At 40.3% G+C, this 17,518-nt stretch overlaps 4 protein-coding genes across 4 annotated transcripts in view; 3 read left to right on the top strand and 1 right to left on the bottom strand.

The window, feature by feature from the left end:
* Positions 1-4,410: 4,410 nt before the first annotated feature.
* Positions 4,411-17,518, bottom strand: part of LOC138022058 (zinc metalloproteinase nas-39-like) — a 142,343-nt gene continuing 129,235 nt past the window's right edge. The window contains exon 8 of the transcript XR_011126510.1: positions 4,411-4,420. The gene's annotated coding sequence lies outside the window, so the exon portion shown is untranslated. The remainder of the gene's footprint in view (positions 4,421-17,518) is intronic.
* On the top strand, positions 4,433-6,436 carry LOC138020304 (uncharacterized). Its single transcript, XM_068867312.1, has one exon. The coding sequence runs from the start codon at positions 4,433-4,435 to the stop codon at positions 6,434-6,436; it is 2,004 nt and encodes a 667-aa protein (XP_068723413.1).
* LOC138020303 (uncharacterized) lies at positions 6,536-6,967 on the top strand. The gene has a single exon (XM_068867311.1). The coding sequence runs from the start codon at positions 6,536-6,538 to the stop codon at positions 6,965-6,967; it is 432 nt and encodes a 143-aa protein (XP_068723412.1).
* On the top strand, positions 7,104-10,349 carry LOC138020302 (uncharacterized). The gene has a single exon (XM_068867309.1). The coding sequence runs from the start codon at positions 7,104-7,106 to the stop codon at positions 10,347-10,349; it is 3,246 nt and encodes a 1,081-aa protein (XP_068723410.1).

The following is a 17,518-nucleotide window of genomic DNA, read 5'->3' as shown; positions in this document are numbered from 1 at the left end:
TCATGGATTAAAGAACGAGGTATATCCAACAACACGACTGCGGCACAGCGGCAGCAGTGTTTTTAGGGTCCATTTCTTGTGGGCGGGTATTCTGCTTTTTTTTTTTTTTAGGTAGTATCTGCGGATTTTGCAAAGTGATTTCTGCTCAATATCTTAATTTAAGTGATTTCAGTTAAAGCTTACCTGTACGTGCGAGCCAAAGCCTACAATCGCGGTCAAAAAGATCGTGACACCAAAGCATGTTTGAACCCCCCTCTCCCGTGACAATGTTGATGGCGTAAAAACTGTCGGGCTCCTGGAAAAACGCCGTTCTTTTTGCAACATTGAAGAGGGGGAAGGGGTAATCTGCTACGCAGCGTGAAGTGTCCCCTTTATTTTTGTCTGAGATTGTGTGTAGCTGCGTGTCACGCGAGCTGTAGTTAGTAATTGAATGAAAAGGTCATGGGAGCTATTTATGTGAAGTGTCTGTACAAGTGGGGTGTATGCATATTATGGAAATGATTGAATTTTGCTAGATATATTTAACGAGTATGAAGAGGCCAGTTGAGGGAAATAATTTCTCGTCAAGGAGGTCTCACTTTTAATTAGGTTAACAGAGTTTATTTACAGTTGTCAATTCTTGTACATGTTGTTGTTAATTGTGTGCGAAGTGGAGACTTCCTAACTCGTTCTTTGATGAACACTAAAAGATCATTTCTGTTCAGATAGTTGAAAATGTAACGGTGTTGTGATACTTCTTGTGTCGAAATGGGTACATTTTAGGCACTGAGATATAATCTATGGAGGGCAGTGCTGTTCTTGGTAGAAGGCAATTGAGAAGTGTGTACCTCGTGACGTTTCGCGGAATTTATACTCGGGCCTTCTTAAAAAAGGGCGGATTTTAGTAAACAGTGAAGGCACTATGAAATGAGGTCTGCTTCCGAAACTCACAACTACGCTAAACAAGTGTCAAGTAAACGAACGATTAACATTATATAGATTATATAGGAAGAAGGGAATGATTAACCATTTGATAGACGAACGATTAACCATTTCATAGCGCCAGTACTGAAGAGAAGGAGGTTTAGAGTGATCGGTTTACTTGTGATGCTATTTTACATGATGGGTAAAATCGTTTATTCAGTTGAAAACTGTACAACCCTGAAAACTCTTCGTGTTGCAAACAGCCAAAGTGGTTAACCGTCATTATAAATAATCCGCACTTCATAGCTGATTAATTATGCTAAAGCACGGTTAACCAATTGCAAGACTCACCATTTCACTGAAACGGGAGAAATACGCACAAAAGTGCAGTGAACTGAAACTTTGTGTTGCCAATTTTTGTTCAATGGCATAAACGACAGTACAACACTTCGGCTTGTCGGGAAATTAGGAATGCAAATGGTTAATCGTAGGTGGTTAACCGTATTCGGATTTATGATAAGTCGCCTGTTTGGTCCCACTGTTACGGCGCGTACACTAAAGAACACAGGACAAAGAATATGGATGTTTGAGTTGCTTATGATTATAACCGTTGTTGTAAACAGACTATGGCTTTGTAACAAAACATATATTGTAGCTTAGCGGGTGAATTTCCATTGAAGTGACTAGTACAAATTACAGTACAGAGAACTCTGTTCAGTCACCATAGTTTATCCCAATGTACTCTGTTATATGCCCTGATATTGCAGTGATACGGCTTGTCTCTCTAGAAACTTTGAAATAATTAAAAGATAGTTGTTGGTTCTACAGAAATCGTTTGTTAATATCGTATACGACGGCCACGACTCGTAATGACAGCATGTAATCGCTTGTCTGTAGAGGCAATCAATTCATCTATTGTGCCAACGGGAATAGCTTTGATTGTCGTAATAACTCTCTTCTTAAATTCGCCGAATGACTCTTTGGTTATTCTCTTCACTTTGGCCTCTTCTTTTAATTTCTTACCCGTGATGTGAAATACATTCTCAATGCAATGCATATCAGGAGAACGCACTGGCACGTTAATAACTCTACACTGCACTCGAGACATGGTTCTCTTCGCTACAGCCGAATTCTGCGATGGGTCTCCATCTTGGATAAAAATGCGTTCACCTCCTTTGGCAGCCTCTTCAAACATACGTGGAAAGTTCGTATCGATGAAATTCGCAAAATACGCCCCACACATCCTCTGGTAGGGCTCACACGCTACTACTCCCTTTCCGTAGCTAATAGCAACCATTAATCTTAGTACTCGGCCGCCAGTTCCCTCTTTACACCCCTTTGAAGTGCATCCAAGGTGAAATCCCTCCGATTTCTTTCTCCATATCCTGCCCTTTGGAGCACAGGCTTGCTCGAATGGGTTGGTTTTGTGCGCAAATGCCGTACCATCTAAATAAAAAGACACCTTTTCTGTCCAAAACTTCTTATCATAATGTCTTTTGTAGTGTTTCGCAAAAGCGACTCTCTTTTCACAGTCTTGTCTTTTCAGAAGACCCTTTTTCCTTGCTTGTAGATAAAAGTAACTATGTGCATTTAAAAATCGCGTGACTGTACGCACTGAAACAGCATGGGTTGACATTCCAGCACTCTCCATAAGACGTTGTGCAGTAAAATTGCCATCTTCATCGCGCAATTTGGCCAAGCATCTCAGAAGTAAACGCCCCTGTCTACCTGTCAGTTTTCTCGGACGTCCGCGTTGTAAAATTGAAGTCTTGCTTTTACAGCGGTTAGATTCTTTCTCGCGCTGTCGCTGGATTATTCTCCAAACAACTCCACGTGAAACATTACAATGTACTGCCCTTTTTCGAATTGACATTCCCTTAACTTGGCTCAAATAATACACACGAGCACGTGTGTTATTATCAATCCACCGCCGAGAAACCATTTTTATCGCCTTTCAGCTAAGTCCTGTATCGTGCAGTTGCAATCTCTCCCTAAATACATCTGCAACTACACAGAAAACATGTTCCAGAACATATTCGGCAACAATTAGACACATATTCCTCATCCAAAGCATAGGAGCACTCACCCAAATGACGCGAGGACAAACGTGGCACATCCATATCTTTACAACCAAACCGCAACGAGATCTCTGTAGAACTTTCTACAGTTCTGTAATCAACACATGTGTGTAGCTGCGTGTCACGCGAGCTGTAGTTAGTAATTGAATGAAAAGGTCATGGGAGCTATTTATGTGAAGTGTCTGTACAAGTGGGGTGTATGCATATTATGGAAATGATTGAATTTTGCTAGATATATTTAACGAGTATGAAGAGGCCAGTAGTTCAAATAAATGAACGACTTGAGGGAAATAATTTCTCGTCAAGGAGGTCTCACTTTTAATTAGGTTAACAGAGTTTATTTACAGTTGTCAATTCTTGTACATGTTGTTGTTAATTGTGTGCGAAGTGGAGACTTCCTAACTCGTTCTTTGATGAACACTAAAAGATCATTTCTGTTCAGACAGTTGAAAATGTAACGGTGTTGTGATACTTCTTGTGTCGAAATGGGTACATTTTAGGCACTGAGATATAATCTATGGAGGGCAGCGGTGTTCTTGGTAGAAGGCAATTGAGAAGTGTGTACCTCGTGACGTTTCGCGGAATTTATACTCGGGCCTTCTTAAAAAAGGGCAGATTTTAGTAAACAGTGAAGGCACTATGAAATGAAGTTTGCTTCCGAAACTCTCAACTACGGTAAACAAGTGCCAAGTAGACGAACGATTAACAACATATAGGAAGAAAGGAACGATTAACCATTTGATAGACGAACGATTAACCATTTCATAGCGCCAGTACTGAAGAGCAGGAGGTTTAGAGTGATCGGTTTACTTGTGATGCTATTTTACATGATGGGTAAAATCGTTTATTCAGTTGAAAACTGTACAACCCTGAAAACTCTTCGTGTTGCAAACAGCCAAAGTGGTTAACCGTCATTATAAATAATCCGCACTTCATAGCTGATTAATTATGCTAAAGCACGGTTAACCAATTGCAAGACTCACCATTTCACTGAAACGGGAGAAATACGCACAAAAGTGCAGTGAACTGAAACTTTGTGTTGACAATTTTTGTTCGATGGCATAAAAGACAGTACAACACTTCGGCTTGTCGGGAAATTAGGAATGCAAATGGTTAATCGTAGGTGTTACAGCCCGTACTCGTTCTGGAAGAGTTACAAAGAAGCCTGAAAGACTGGACCTATGAACAGTTATACTAACCCCACCCTAGTGTTTAGGACTTAGAGTGTCATGTGACTTTCGTTGTTGTTCCCGCTCTTGTTATCAAAGGTTTTTGTACATCGTAGCATTTCACTCGTATACATCCCCTTTGTAAATCGATGTGTAGCCGAGTCCAGTGGATTAAAGTTGTGTTACGCTTCAGTGTCTCGTCGTAATTCCTAACAGCCGGAGTCAAGGAGATATTTCAGCAGTAAATTTGTAATTCTTTGCAAGGTCATCAGTTGCAACCACATGGCCACCGGTTCCTCGAGCAAAATGGAAGACTTATCTCAACTCACAGTCGATCAAATTCGTGAAATGCTTGGAAAAAAGGGATTGCCGACTACTGGAAAGAGAAAAGTCTTACTGGAAAGGTTAGTGAACGCTCAGCGGGATTCGAAGTCAAATGTTATTGCACCAGAATTAAAGGAAGGTTTGAATTTCGCCGAGGCTTCGAAGGAACCTCTTCAAGTGAAAAGTGAAGTTGAAATTCAGGAGGTTAGTTCGATTAGACGTAAAGCCAGAGCCTTGCAAATGGATACGGATGCGTTGATTCAGGATATTTTGTATCTAAGTCAAAATGCAAGCAACAAAATCAAAGTACAATTGAGAATTGAAAGGCTAACTGTGTACCGTGAGAATTATCTTCAACTGAGAAATGAATTAATCGCGCTTGTTGCAGAGGATATGATGGAGGAGGAACTCCGAAGATGGGGAAAAATTCTGAGTGAAGTAGATAAAGCTGTGGATGCAGCTCATGAAGTCCTAAATAAAGATTGCGATGTGGGAGATCACTCCTCGAAGGATATTGCATACAGTGACAGTCGTGTATCCTCAAATCTGAAATTACCGAAAATTGAGTTGCCAAAGTTTAATGGCGATGTGTTGAAATTTCAAAACTTCTGGGATCAGTTTGAAGCTGCAGTGCATAACAATGTTGATTTACCAGATGTTCAGAAGTTTACTTATCTACGCTCGGTGCTAACTGGAAATGCCTTGAAAGCAATAGACGGATATGAAGTAACCGGAGCAAATTATGAAGCAGCTGTTGAATGCCTTAAACACAGGTATGGAAGAAAACGTATGATCATCTCATTTCTAGTGAAATCTGTCATCAAGATGGATGCTAAGTCAGTTGTTAATGCATCCTCCCTCAGAGATCTCTATGATACCTTTATGAACAGAACTAGAGCTTTAGAGGCTCTTGGAGAAGATCCAATGAGCCATGGGTGTATTTTGTTACCCCTTTTTGAGACCAAATTACCACCTCAGTTATTGGAAAAATGGGAGTTGACACTTGCAGACACTCAAGAAGATGAAATAGGCCTTGAATTGTTCTTTAAATTTCTTAACCGACAAGTTGTGTCCAAAGAAGCAGGAGAAAGAAGTTCAAATGGGAACATCACCCCAGGCAATCACAGTTTTGATAAAGGTAAAGAAAACCGAAGAAAGTCTTCATCTCCCAAAATGGGTGGTGAGAATGAGATGTATACTGCTTCTGCACTACTTGGTGAAACACGCCCTCCAACACAGCCAAATTGTAATTTCTGCAAGGCAGATCATGACTCACAAAATTGCCCAATGTTTAATGAAAAATCACTTGATGGCAGATGGAAACTAGTGCAAGAGAACAAACTGTGTTTCAATTGTTTAAAACCTAGCAACCACAAGCACTTCTCCAGAATTTGTCGCCATCCTAAGTGTTCTGTAGCGAATTGTGGTCACCGGCATCACTGGTTATTGCATAGGCAGCAGTCAGTTGTTACACCTCGGCACCTAAGCAACACTAGTTTAAGTGGATTGGCTTCAACTAAGCCTGCATTACCTATGAGAGAAACACTCCTACAGACAGCATTGGCCAGGTTAATTGTTAAGGGTCAAGAAATGACAGTCCGTGTTTTACTAGATTCAGGGAGTGAACGTTCGTATATACGAAAGAACATTGCAGAGGCCCTTGACCTGCAAGGTCCCTCAGAGCTATTAAGTGTCACAACGCTAGGTGGGGAAACCAGCAAAACGAAGAGATTCCAAAGAGTGAAATTTACCCTTTCACCAATTAAGGGAGATTCAAAGGTGGAGATAGAGGCCCTTTCTATTTTCAAAATTTGTAATCCTCTCGGGCCAGTACAGATGGACTTCCATAAGAACTCTTATCTTCAAGGCTTAACTCTTGCAGATAGTTATCCTCGTGGTTCAGTTCAAGTAGATGTTCTTATTGGTGCAGACCACTACTACTCATTTGTGACTGGGGTCTGAAAGAGAGGTAGTTCCAGTGAGTCCCTTGTTGCTGTGGAATCTTGCCTCGGCTGGATTGTCACGGGACAAGTAAACCGCCAATCAAGGCAAACTTCATCCATGCTGACAGCTGTAGAAAACGGTGGAGTTAACGAAACATTGAAAAGATTCTGGGAACTGGAATCAATTGGTATTGCAGAGATCGAGGATCCTGTTATGTCACAAGAGGAAGAATGTGCTGTTGCTGACTTTAATAGAGGATTGAACTTTGATGGACATAACTATGAGGTGCGACTACCATGGAAACGAGATCCTCCAAAGCTAGAAAGTAATTATGCACAAGCTTTGAGACGCCTGGAAAGTGTTGAAAGAAAGTTAAGGCAAGACCCTGTGAAAGCTAAGGCTTACAAAACAGCGATCAACGAATATGTGGAGAAAGGTTTTGCAGAGGAAGTACCTGATCAGAGTGATGACAATGGAACTGTGCGGTACTTACCGCATCATGCTGTATTTCGTGATGACAAGAACGACAAAATGCAGAATCGTATTTGATGCTTCCACACCAGAAGGAGATGATGCTTCCCTTAACGATTGTATTCTTCCTGGTCCTCCTTTACAGCCGAACCCTGCATCTGTACTGATTCGATTTAGAACACACAAAATTGGTCTCATAGCAGACATTGAAAAGATGTTTCTGCAAGTCAAACTAGCACCAGAGGACAGAGATGTTCACCGCTACCTGTGGAGAGATTTACAGCCTAACGAAGCACCAAAGGTGTACAGAATGCAGAGATTGACTTTCGGTGTGAACGCAAGTCCTTTCCTTGCAATTGCTACAGTCCATGCTCATGTAAACAAATACAAAGAAATGTTCCCGTATGCAGTTGAAGAAATTTTACAAAATATGTATGTGGATGACTGCCTGACAGGAGCCGATACAGTAGATTCAACTTTGAAGCTTCAACAAGAAATGTCAGAAATTATGATGACGGCGGCATTCAATTTGACCAAGTGGGCAAGTAACTCAGAGCTAGTAATGGATGCTATTGACCCAGCTAAAAGAGCCTCATCGCCATTCGTGGAGTTCAATTCGAGCGACCCCCTAAAAGCACTTGGCGTGTCATGGGACTTGAACTCTGACCACTTTAGATTCCTCGCACCGAGTGGAATCATCTCATCCTATGATCCAATGTCAAAGAGAAGTCTACTGGCATCGAAAATGTTTGACCCACTGGGACTGATATCACCCTTCACTGTTAGAGCCAAAATCCTTTTCCAAGAGTTGTGGTTGAAAGGATTACAGTGGGATGACCCGTTAGATAGCGACACTAAAGCAAAGTGGTTAAGTTGGAAGTCCGAGTCGTTGCAGCTAAAAGATGTGACTATCCCTCGATGCTTCGGAAATGGTATTACGCAAGACTCTGTGGTAGAGGTGCATGGTTTTGGAGATGCTTCCCCCAAGGCGTATGGAGCAGCAGTGTACATTCGAATAAGAGACAAGCAAGACAATGTATCCTCACAGCTGGTAATATCGAAGTCCAGAGTCGCGCCCATTAAGAAGGTGTCACTTCCAAGGCTGGAACCTTTAGCAGCAGTTGTAAATGCCAGGTTGCTAAAATTTGTTGTAGGGGCTTTGCCAATGAAGGTGGCTAGGGTTGTGTGTTGGTCAGATAGTATGGTGGCACTGCATTGGATAAAAGGGCAGAGTTCTTCCTGGAAGCCATTTGTTGCCAATCGTGTGGCTGAGGTACAGTCAACATGGGATCCTGAGTGTTGGAGGTATTGTGGAAGTAAGGAGAATCCTGCAGACTTGTTGACGCGTGGGTTAAGCTGTAGTGATATGATTTCAAGCACTTTGTGGTGGAATGGACCCCAATGGATGTCTTCGCCTTGTGAACCACTACCCGCTCAACCCGAAAACGAAGCTGCTCCCGCCGAAGCTTGCGAGGAAAAAAGAACTACCCATGTGTATACAGCAGTCGTTGCAGAACCACTGATTGATATGTCACGCTGCGGGACATGGTTAAAGTTGATTCGAGTAACTGCTTATGTATTGAGAGCGGTCAAATTGTTTAAGACTAAGTCTAGGTCTTGTGAAAGGGAACTGTCGGCGGACGAGGTGAGGCAAGCCGAGATTAAATGTTGTATGTGGGTGCAGGAAGTGGTCTACAAAGAAGAATTCGAGAAACTGAAAGCTGGAGAGGTACTTCCCAGTAACAGCCGCCTCCTGAAACTGGACCCTTATTATGACAGAGATGATCAGGTATTAAGAGTTGGTGGGAGACTACAGTTTGCTGATCTTCCCGAACAGAGCAAGCATCAAATAATCTTGCCTCACGGACATCCTGAAGTTGCCAAGATGGTGCAAGATGTACATAAGAACATGTTGCATGCTGGTCCAGAAACGGTATTATCAACTTTAAGGCAGAAAGTTTGGCTAACTCAAGGAAGACGTGAGGTTAAACGTGTTATCAGAAGATGTGTCGCCTGCCAAAGACAACGGGTTGGACCTTGTGCCCAGAAAATGGGTCAGCTGCCAGAGGAGGGAATTTCCTGTTCACGAGCTTTCGCACATGTTGGGACTGATTTTGCGGGACCACTGTATGTGAAAGTGAAAGAGGGCTTAAACATTAAGAAAGCATATGTGTGTGTCTTCACATGCGCATCATCTCGTATGGTTCACCTGGAACTTACACATAGTTTGACAACTGATGAGTTCCTTCAAGCTTTTAGTCGCATGACGAGTCGCAGAGGTCTTTGCCATACAGTGTGGTCAGACAATGCACAAACCTTCAAGGCAGCAAGCAGGGAAATTCAGAAATTATACGATGAACCCACTACTGAAAGTCAAAGAATGTGGAGTACGCTGGATCAAGATCAAATTAAGTCAGAGTTCTCATCACGATCGATCAAGTGGAAATTCATCACAGAGCGTTCCCCATGGAGAGGTGGATGGTGGGAACGATTTTGCAGAATGATAAAAGAACCACTGCGTAAGGTCCTTGGAAGGGCACTTCTCACCTTTTCTGAGCTAAACACGTTGCTGATCAGAATCGAAGGTATCATTAACTCGCGGCCGTTGACCGCAGTAAGTGATGATTGCAGAGAGCCGTTACCTATTACGCCTGCTCATCTTGCAATTGGTAGGCCAATTAACCAGTTACCGCAAAGGAAAGAAAGTAGCGTAGAGGAGACCAGTAAGAGGACTGTCGAAAGGTATCTCTACCTGCAGAGACTACTCAATCACTACTGGAAGCGTTGGAAACAAGAGTACCTACATCTCCTATCGGTAAGAAACAAGTGGCATAAAGAGATCCCTTCTATTCGAGTAGGCGACATTGTACTTATTTCTGACGACAATGTGCCGCGCACCAAATGGCCGTTGGCTAAAGTTGAAAGGGTTTATCCAGGTAACGACGGGCTTGTACGGACCGCTACAGTTAGAGCGCATAACAGTTTCTACAACAGACCCGTTCAACGTTTACACAAGTTAGAGATTGAGTCAGCAGCTTCACAAGTAAGCCAGGAAGCAGAGGATCCAGTCCATGGTGGGAAGAAGCCACAAACGAACACTGTTCATGCTGCAAGTATACCTGTTTCCAAGCCTAATTTGAGCGTTGTCCTCCCCGAAGGACTAGCGAACACAAAAAAAGATATTAAAACCATTAACGACAAAGTTAACCAGCTAGAAGACAGCATTTCACATTTTGAGAACGACCTGTACGACAACATGGCGTCCCTCGATGTAACACAACAATACTTGAGGCGTGATTGCTTAGAAGTTACTGGAATTCCAGTCATCCCTCTGGACAATCCTACCAGGCTCGTTGTTGAACTGTCCTCTGCTTTGGATATTGACTTAAATGAACAAGAAATTTCGACTGCTCATCGCCTTCCAGCTACCAAGAAGGTGAAAGAGCGAATAATTGTATAAAGTTTGTTAGGCGTGACAAACACAATGAAATTTACAAGCAAAGATCAAAGCTGCATGAGAACTCGGTAAGAGTATTGCTGATAGGCCAACGAAGATTTATATTAACGAATCCCTAACTCCTTACGGAAGAAGACTTTTTGGGAAGCTTAACACATTCAAGAACACAAACAAGTGGAAGTATCTATGGATGACGAATGGTACTATCCATCTACGACAAACGGATTCGTCACAAACATTACACTTCGATACTATGGAAGACTCTGAGGAGTTTGTAAACCCACAAAAGGACAAGAAGTAACTGGACAGATAAGTAATTGTAATTGTAACCAATGATGATTTAAATTTTGAACCTCTAGCTCGAATACAAGAATATGTCTTGTCGTAATAATGGTTTGACGCAGCTACCATTCTTCAATTTATCAGACCAAAAATTTTGTAATTTAATTGGTTCCTGCACCCCCGGCCTGTCCGAAAGACTCGGTGATACTATTGATCTTTTGAATGTGCTCCCTAATCCTGACAAACATGATGAAAGGGATTCTGACCTTATGCTTATTCCTCCATGCTCAGAATACTACGAAACCTCCAAATTAAATAAGTTACTCAATTCATCTTACAGCTCTAAGATTTGCTTTAGTATATTTCACTGCAATATTAGAAGTCTACCAAAAAATCTTCCTATCTTAGAAGATTGGTTATACTCTTTAGAAAAAAAACCCGACATATTATCCATCTCAGAAACAAAGCTGAACAGCAAATCTATAATTAACATTGACATACCCCAGTACCATTTTTTTCACACTGACTCTGAAACAGCTGCTGGGGTGCCGCTCTTTATATATCTAACAATTTAAAAGCCATACCCAGGGCAGATATAAAGTTTACTATGCCTCTAGTTGAATCCTGTTGGGAGGAAATTATTGCTAACAATAACAAACCGAATATTATTATAGGATGCATATATAGACATCCTTCAGCTAATATGCCAGGTTTCACACAAGAACTACAAAATATAATCAAAAGTTTAAGTAATAGGAAACAACATGTCTATATAATAGGAGATGTAAATGTAAATTTCCTGAAGTACAATGAGCATGCTAACACTGAAGATTATCTTAATATGCTGTACTCTAACAATTTTCTCCCACTCATCACTAAACCCACTAGACTCACAGATCACTCTTCCACCTTAATTGATCATATTTATACTAATGCTCCCATTGAAAATACTACTTCTGGTATCGCCGCTCTAGCTGACATATCTGACCATCTGCCTGTTTTCTGCATCTGTAATGCACCCACTTCTAAAAACAAGCATATAACATATTATAGAGATTATAGTAACTTCTGCAAAGAACAATACTTAGCCGACATCAGTCAAATCAACTGGCCAGATCTATACTCCACCTCCGCTGATCTCCATGAGATAACTTGTGCATGTATGAACAAAGTGAAAGATATTGTCAATAAGCACGCCCCTTTAAAAAAAGCAACCAATTCTAAAATGAAACAACTTAACAAACCTTGGTTAACACAGGGGCTTTTAAAATCAATTAAAAGGAAACAAAAGATGTATAAATCACATTTTTTCAGCAAAAATTCAATGAAGATAAAAGAGTATAAACAATACTACAATCTACTTAACAAAATGAAGGCTAAAGCCAAAGATAAATATTATAACTAATATTTTCAGCTGTACAAAGAAAACCTGCAAGAAACGTGGAAGCTTATTGGTACAATCATTAAAAGGAAAGCTAAAGTTAAATCAAACTGCTCTTCTAGGATCATAAGAAATAGTAAGATCTATACTAACGAACTCGATATTGCTAACCAATTTAATCAGCACTTCACTACAATTGGCCCTACCCTTGCTAGTGCAATTAACCCTACCTAAGATAACCCCACCAAATACATACGTAATGGCCCCGCAAATAGTTTTTACTTATCAGCTGTCACTGAAGAATATGTGGCTCAGTTATTCTCAGATCTAAATGAAAGAAAGGCTTCATTGGATATTCCTAACAAGTTAATAAAACTTGCTAGCCATGAATTATCTAAACCTTTCTCATATATTTACAATCAGTCAATCGTACAAGGTACTGTGCCTAATGTACTTAAAGTTTCAAGAGTAACTCCAATATTCAAATCTGGGGATGCAACAGATCCTGCAAATTACAGACCCATAGCAGTTTTATCACCATTTAGTAAAATCCTAGAAAAAATTGTCAATGATCAGCTTATCTCATTTATAGATAAATACAATATCTTGTTCAAATACCAGTTTGGGTTTAGAAAAGACCATTCTACTGAGCTTGCTATGTTAGAAATAACTGACATCCTTAAAACCTCAATTGACAACAATCTCATTACATGCGGGGTCTTTCTAGATTTTTCCAAAGCCTTCGATACTGTCAACCATGAGATACTGCTAAGGAAATTACATAAATATGGAGTACGTGGAAAAGCTCTAGATTGGTTCACAAGTTACCTTACTAAAAGAACTCAATATGTGAAACTAGGTAATGTTGAATCTGAATTTCTCCAGATTGTTTGTGGAGTTCCTCAGGGATCAACCCTTGGACCACTATTATTTCTTCTGTACATAAATGATCTTGCTAACTCTTCAGACATGCTTTCCTTTCGACTTTTTGCTGATGATGCTAATATCTTCTATGCTACTAAAACATCAAAAGATCTTGAGGCAGTTATGAACTCAGAACTTCAGAAAGTAATTAACTATTGCAATCTCAATAAGTTGTCTATTAACATGAGGAAAACAAACTTTATGATAATAACATCTCCACAGAAGCCAACTATACACAATATTAATATCTTAAACATTGAACGCAAAACTAGTATCAAATATTTAGGCATTTATTTAGATGAGCATTTGAATTGGAAAACTCAAATAGCACATGTACAAGGCAAACTGACTAAAAACCTTGGAATCCTAAACCAACTACGGAACTACCTGAATTTAAAGATGTTACGACAATTGTATTATACACTTATTTACCCTTATCTTAATTACGGCGCAATGTGTTGGGGCAACAATTATCAGACTAATTTAAATAAGATCTGTACTAAGCAAAATAAATGCATCCGTAGTATTTTTTTTGCAAACAAACAAGAGCCCTCTTTCCCCTATTACCAAATCCTTGAAGTTTTAAAATTTGAAAATATTGTTAAATTCAAAATCTGCTCACTGGCATTTAAATTATACAACAATCCATCAACTGTTCCAGCAATCTTCCATAACTTTTTAACGCCTACAGCAACTGTCCACTCCTATAACACCAGAAATTCTGCTAAGCTTAATTTTTACCGACCACAAGTTAGAACTAACATAGGCAAATTTACTTTTAAGTACTCTGCTTCTGTCATGTGGGAAACTGTCCCCTTGGCACTAAAAAAGCAAAAACATTTAACGAGTTTAAGAAACTTTATAAGGCCCACCTGATCTCTTGTCAATCAAATAATGTATGTTCTGTTTAATGGTCAAATGTATAGCACGTAACTATTTAATAATAATAATGGAGCTTGTTTAAAATATAATAATAATAATAATAATAACAATAGTGATAATAATTGTCTTCTTATATTTTATATATATTTTATATATATATATATATATTTTTTTTTTTTTTGTGTTTGTTACCGCTGCTGTTGTTGATGACGTGTCGTTCTTTTCTTTTGTTTTTGTTTGTCGTTGCTGCTGTTGTTGTTGTCTGTTTGTTTGTATGTTCCTTTTAATTTTTTCCCCCTTTTGATAAGCTTGTCCTGTATATATTTCTGTCGTAGTTCAGTATATCTCTAATATGCTTAAGTTATATACATGTAATTTTCTTCTGTTAATTAGTCCTAGGCTCTACAAATGTTTTTTTTTTTCTATATCCCAGTAAAGCTCAGTGTCATTTCTTCGTTTACTTAAAAGTAGGTGGTGGTCAACTAGAAAGCCTTCGCTACTTTGACCACCACACACATTTTATAACCTGTACTGTAATTATTTTATCTTGTAACCATGTGTTGTGACTATACTTTTCTTTCTATGTTAATTGTATGTAAATAGTGTGAAATAAATGAACCAATGAACCAATATGGCTTTGTAACAAAACATATATTGTAGCTTAGCGGGTGAATTTCCATTGAAGTGACTAGTACAAATTACAGTACAGAGAACTCTGTTCAGTCACCATAGTTTATCCCAATGTACTCTGTTATATGCCCTGATACTGCAGTGATACGGCTTGTCTCTCTAGAAACTTTGAAATAGTTAAAAGATAGTTGTTGGTTCTACAGAAATAGTTTGTTAATATCGTATACGACGGCCACGACTCGTAATGACAGCATGTAATCGCTTGTCTGTAGAAGCAATCAATTCATCTATTGTGCCAACGGGAATAGCTTTGATTGTCGTAATAACTCTCTTCTTAAACTCGCCGAATGACTCTTTGGTTATTCTCTTCACTTTGGCCTCTTCTTTTAATTTCTTACTCGTGATGTGAAATACATTCTCAATGCAGTGCATATCAGGAGAACGCACTGGCACGTTAATAACTCTACACTGCACTCGAGACATGGCTCTCTTCGCTACAGCCGAATTCTGCGATGGGTCTCCATCTTGGATAAAAATGCGTTCACCTCCTTTGGCAGCCTCTTCAAACATACGTGGAAAGTTCGTATCGATGAAATTCGCAAAATACGCCCCACACATCCTCTCGTAGGGCTCACACGCTATTACTCCCTTTCCGTAGCTAATAGCAACCATTAATCTTAGTACTCGGCCGCCAGTTCCCTCTTTACACCCCTTTGAAGTGCATCCAAGGTGAAATCCCTCCGATTTCTTTCTCCATATCCTGCCCTTTGGAGCACAGGCTTGCTCTAATGGGTTGGTTTTGTGCGCAAATGCCGTACCATCTAAATAAAAAGACACCTTTTCTGTCCAAAACTTCTTATCATAATGTCTTTTGTAGTGTTTCGCAAAAGCGACTCTCTTTTCACAGTCTTGTCTTTTCAGAAGACCCTTTTTCCTTGCTTGTAGATAAAAGTAACCATGTGCATTTAAAAATCGCGTGACTGTACGCACTGACACAGCATGGGTTGACATTCCAGCACTCTCCATAAGACGTTGTGCAGTAAAATTGCCATCTTCATCGCGCAATTTGGCCAAGCATCTCAGAAGTAAACGCCCCTGTCTACCTGTCAGTTTTCTCGGACGTCCGCGTTGTAAAGTTGAAGTCTTGCTTTTACAGCGGTTAGATTCTTTCTCGCGCTGTCGCTGGATTATTCTCCAAACAACTCCACGTGAAACATTACAATGTACTGCCCTTTTTCGAATTGACATTCCCTTAACTTGGCTCAAATAATACACACGAGCACGTGTGTTATTATCAATCCACCGCCGAGAAACCATTTTCATCGCCTTTAAGCTATGTCCTGTATCGTGCAGTTGCAATCTCTCCCTAAATACATCTGCAACTACACAGAAAACATGTTCCAGAACATATTCGGCAACAATTAGACACATTTTCCTCATCCAAAGCATAAGAGCACTCACCCAAATGACGCGAGGACAAACGTGACACATCCATATCTTTACACCCAAACCCCAACGAGATCTCTGTAGAACGTTCTACAGTTCTGTAATCAACACAAGATTGTAGCCTCTGTATCCAGAGAAGAATCCGACACTTTATAACTTCTCAAGTATGCCTTGGTGTCCTTATCACATTTTGCTATTGTTATGCATTGATCGTTTGCTGGATTATCAGAACTTGGGCCAAACATTTCCCCAACAAACTCAGAATAATCGCGCGAAGCCATTGGTCTGTGTGCTTTGTTCGACTTTGTCCTAATCTCTTGCGTGACAGCTCTCACGGCACAACTCACGAAGGTCGCAAAGCGTTCGACTGGTTCGATGGTCGTTTGAGGGGTTCTAGGAAAATCCAACCAGCGTATACTTATAGAAAGGGGGATACCTTTCTTTGTTTGTTTTGCAGGAATGTTCAGAAAGTGAATAAAGGAAACTTGTTTGCGTAAAAATATGGAATGGAATGAATCTTACTAGTATGCAAATTTTTAGGTCAGTTAATTCAACTTATTTTAATTCCCGGATATGTCACTCTTAAACCAAAGACAGTTAAATTTCAATGACACGTTCCATTTTGCCTATAGTAGTTCCAGTAAACCTAAATTCTCGAATTGTTCAGTGAATAAATTGAGATTAGCGTGTGTGATTTCAGTATACCTCGCCTTCGCTTTGGTGTTCAAAGGTCGACTCTTGCTGACAAACAGCATGTTGAAATTGGGCCTCAAAAATCCTCCGTCTCATTTACCCAAAAAATTTATTGAATTTAATTGCAGCAGAAACATTGCTTATTCCGATGAATATCGTCACGTTTGAGAAAGCTATGTACCAGGATGCTTTTTTGACGGTCGAATTTCCCACAAATTTGGCACTCTGTAATCAATCTAAAAAAGGTCAAGAATTAAAATTTGGTGAAAAATTCCAGTTTTGGTATATTGTACCGTTAACAGCGCTAAAGGGTGAATGAATTACTTTAGCTGAGCCAGGGTGACCCGAAAACACTGACCCCCGGTCCATGGACCCCTCTACGGACTGGGTCCACGGACTGCCTCACGGACCGGTCCACGGACTACCCTCACGGACCCCCTATACGGACCACCCTAAAACAACAAAGAAATGAAAATAAATAAAAACTGTAGATTTGCCTTACCCAGTTGTCTGGAAAGACCACTCGTGTCACTCGTGTCGGCGAAATGTCAACCGTAACGCTAGCTCCGCAAATTCAACAGACTAAGGCTCAGGCTCAGGTAAAAAGTCTATTAATCACATATTGCCCCTTCCTTCGCTGTGGATCCGAATCCTTCGAAAAAGATTGATAATAGGTAAGTTCTATTTGTATTTTCTTTCTTTCCCTCCGCCATTTTGTCCGGATCATGGGGTGCAGGGATGGTGCAGTGGTGAGAACACTGGCCTCCCACCAATGTGGCCCGGGTTCGATTCCCGGACTCGGGTCATATGTGGGTTGAGTTTGTTGGTTCTCTACTCTGCACCGAAAGGTTTTCTCCGGGCACTCCGGTTTCCCCTCTCCTCAAACACATTATTCATTTCAGTTTACAGTGTCCCCAATTAGCGCTCCAGCGAT

Source organism: Montipora capricornis, chromosome 10, assembly GCF_036669925.1.
Source record: "Montipora capricornis isolate CH-2021 chromosome 10, ASM3666992v2, whole genome shotgun sequence".
Taxonomy (NCBI): domain Eukaryota; kingdom Metazoa; phylum Cnidaria; class Anthozoa; order Scleractinia; family Acroporidae; genus Montipora; species Montipora capricornis.
The sequence above is the reverse complement of the archived record's forward strand: the minus strand, read 5'-3'. Positions and strand labels throughout refer to the sequence as shown.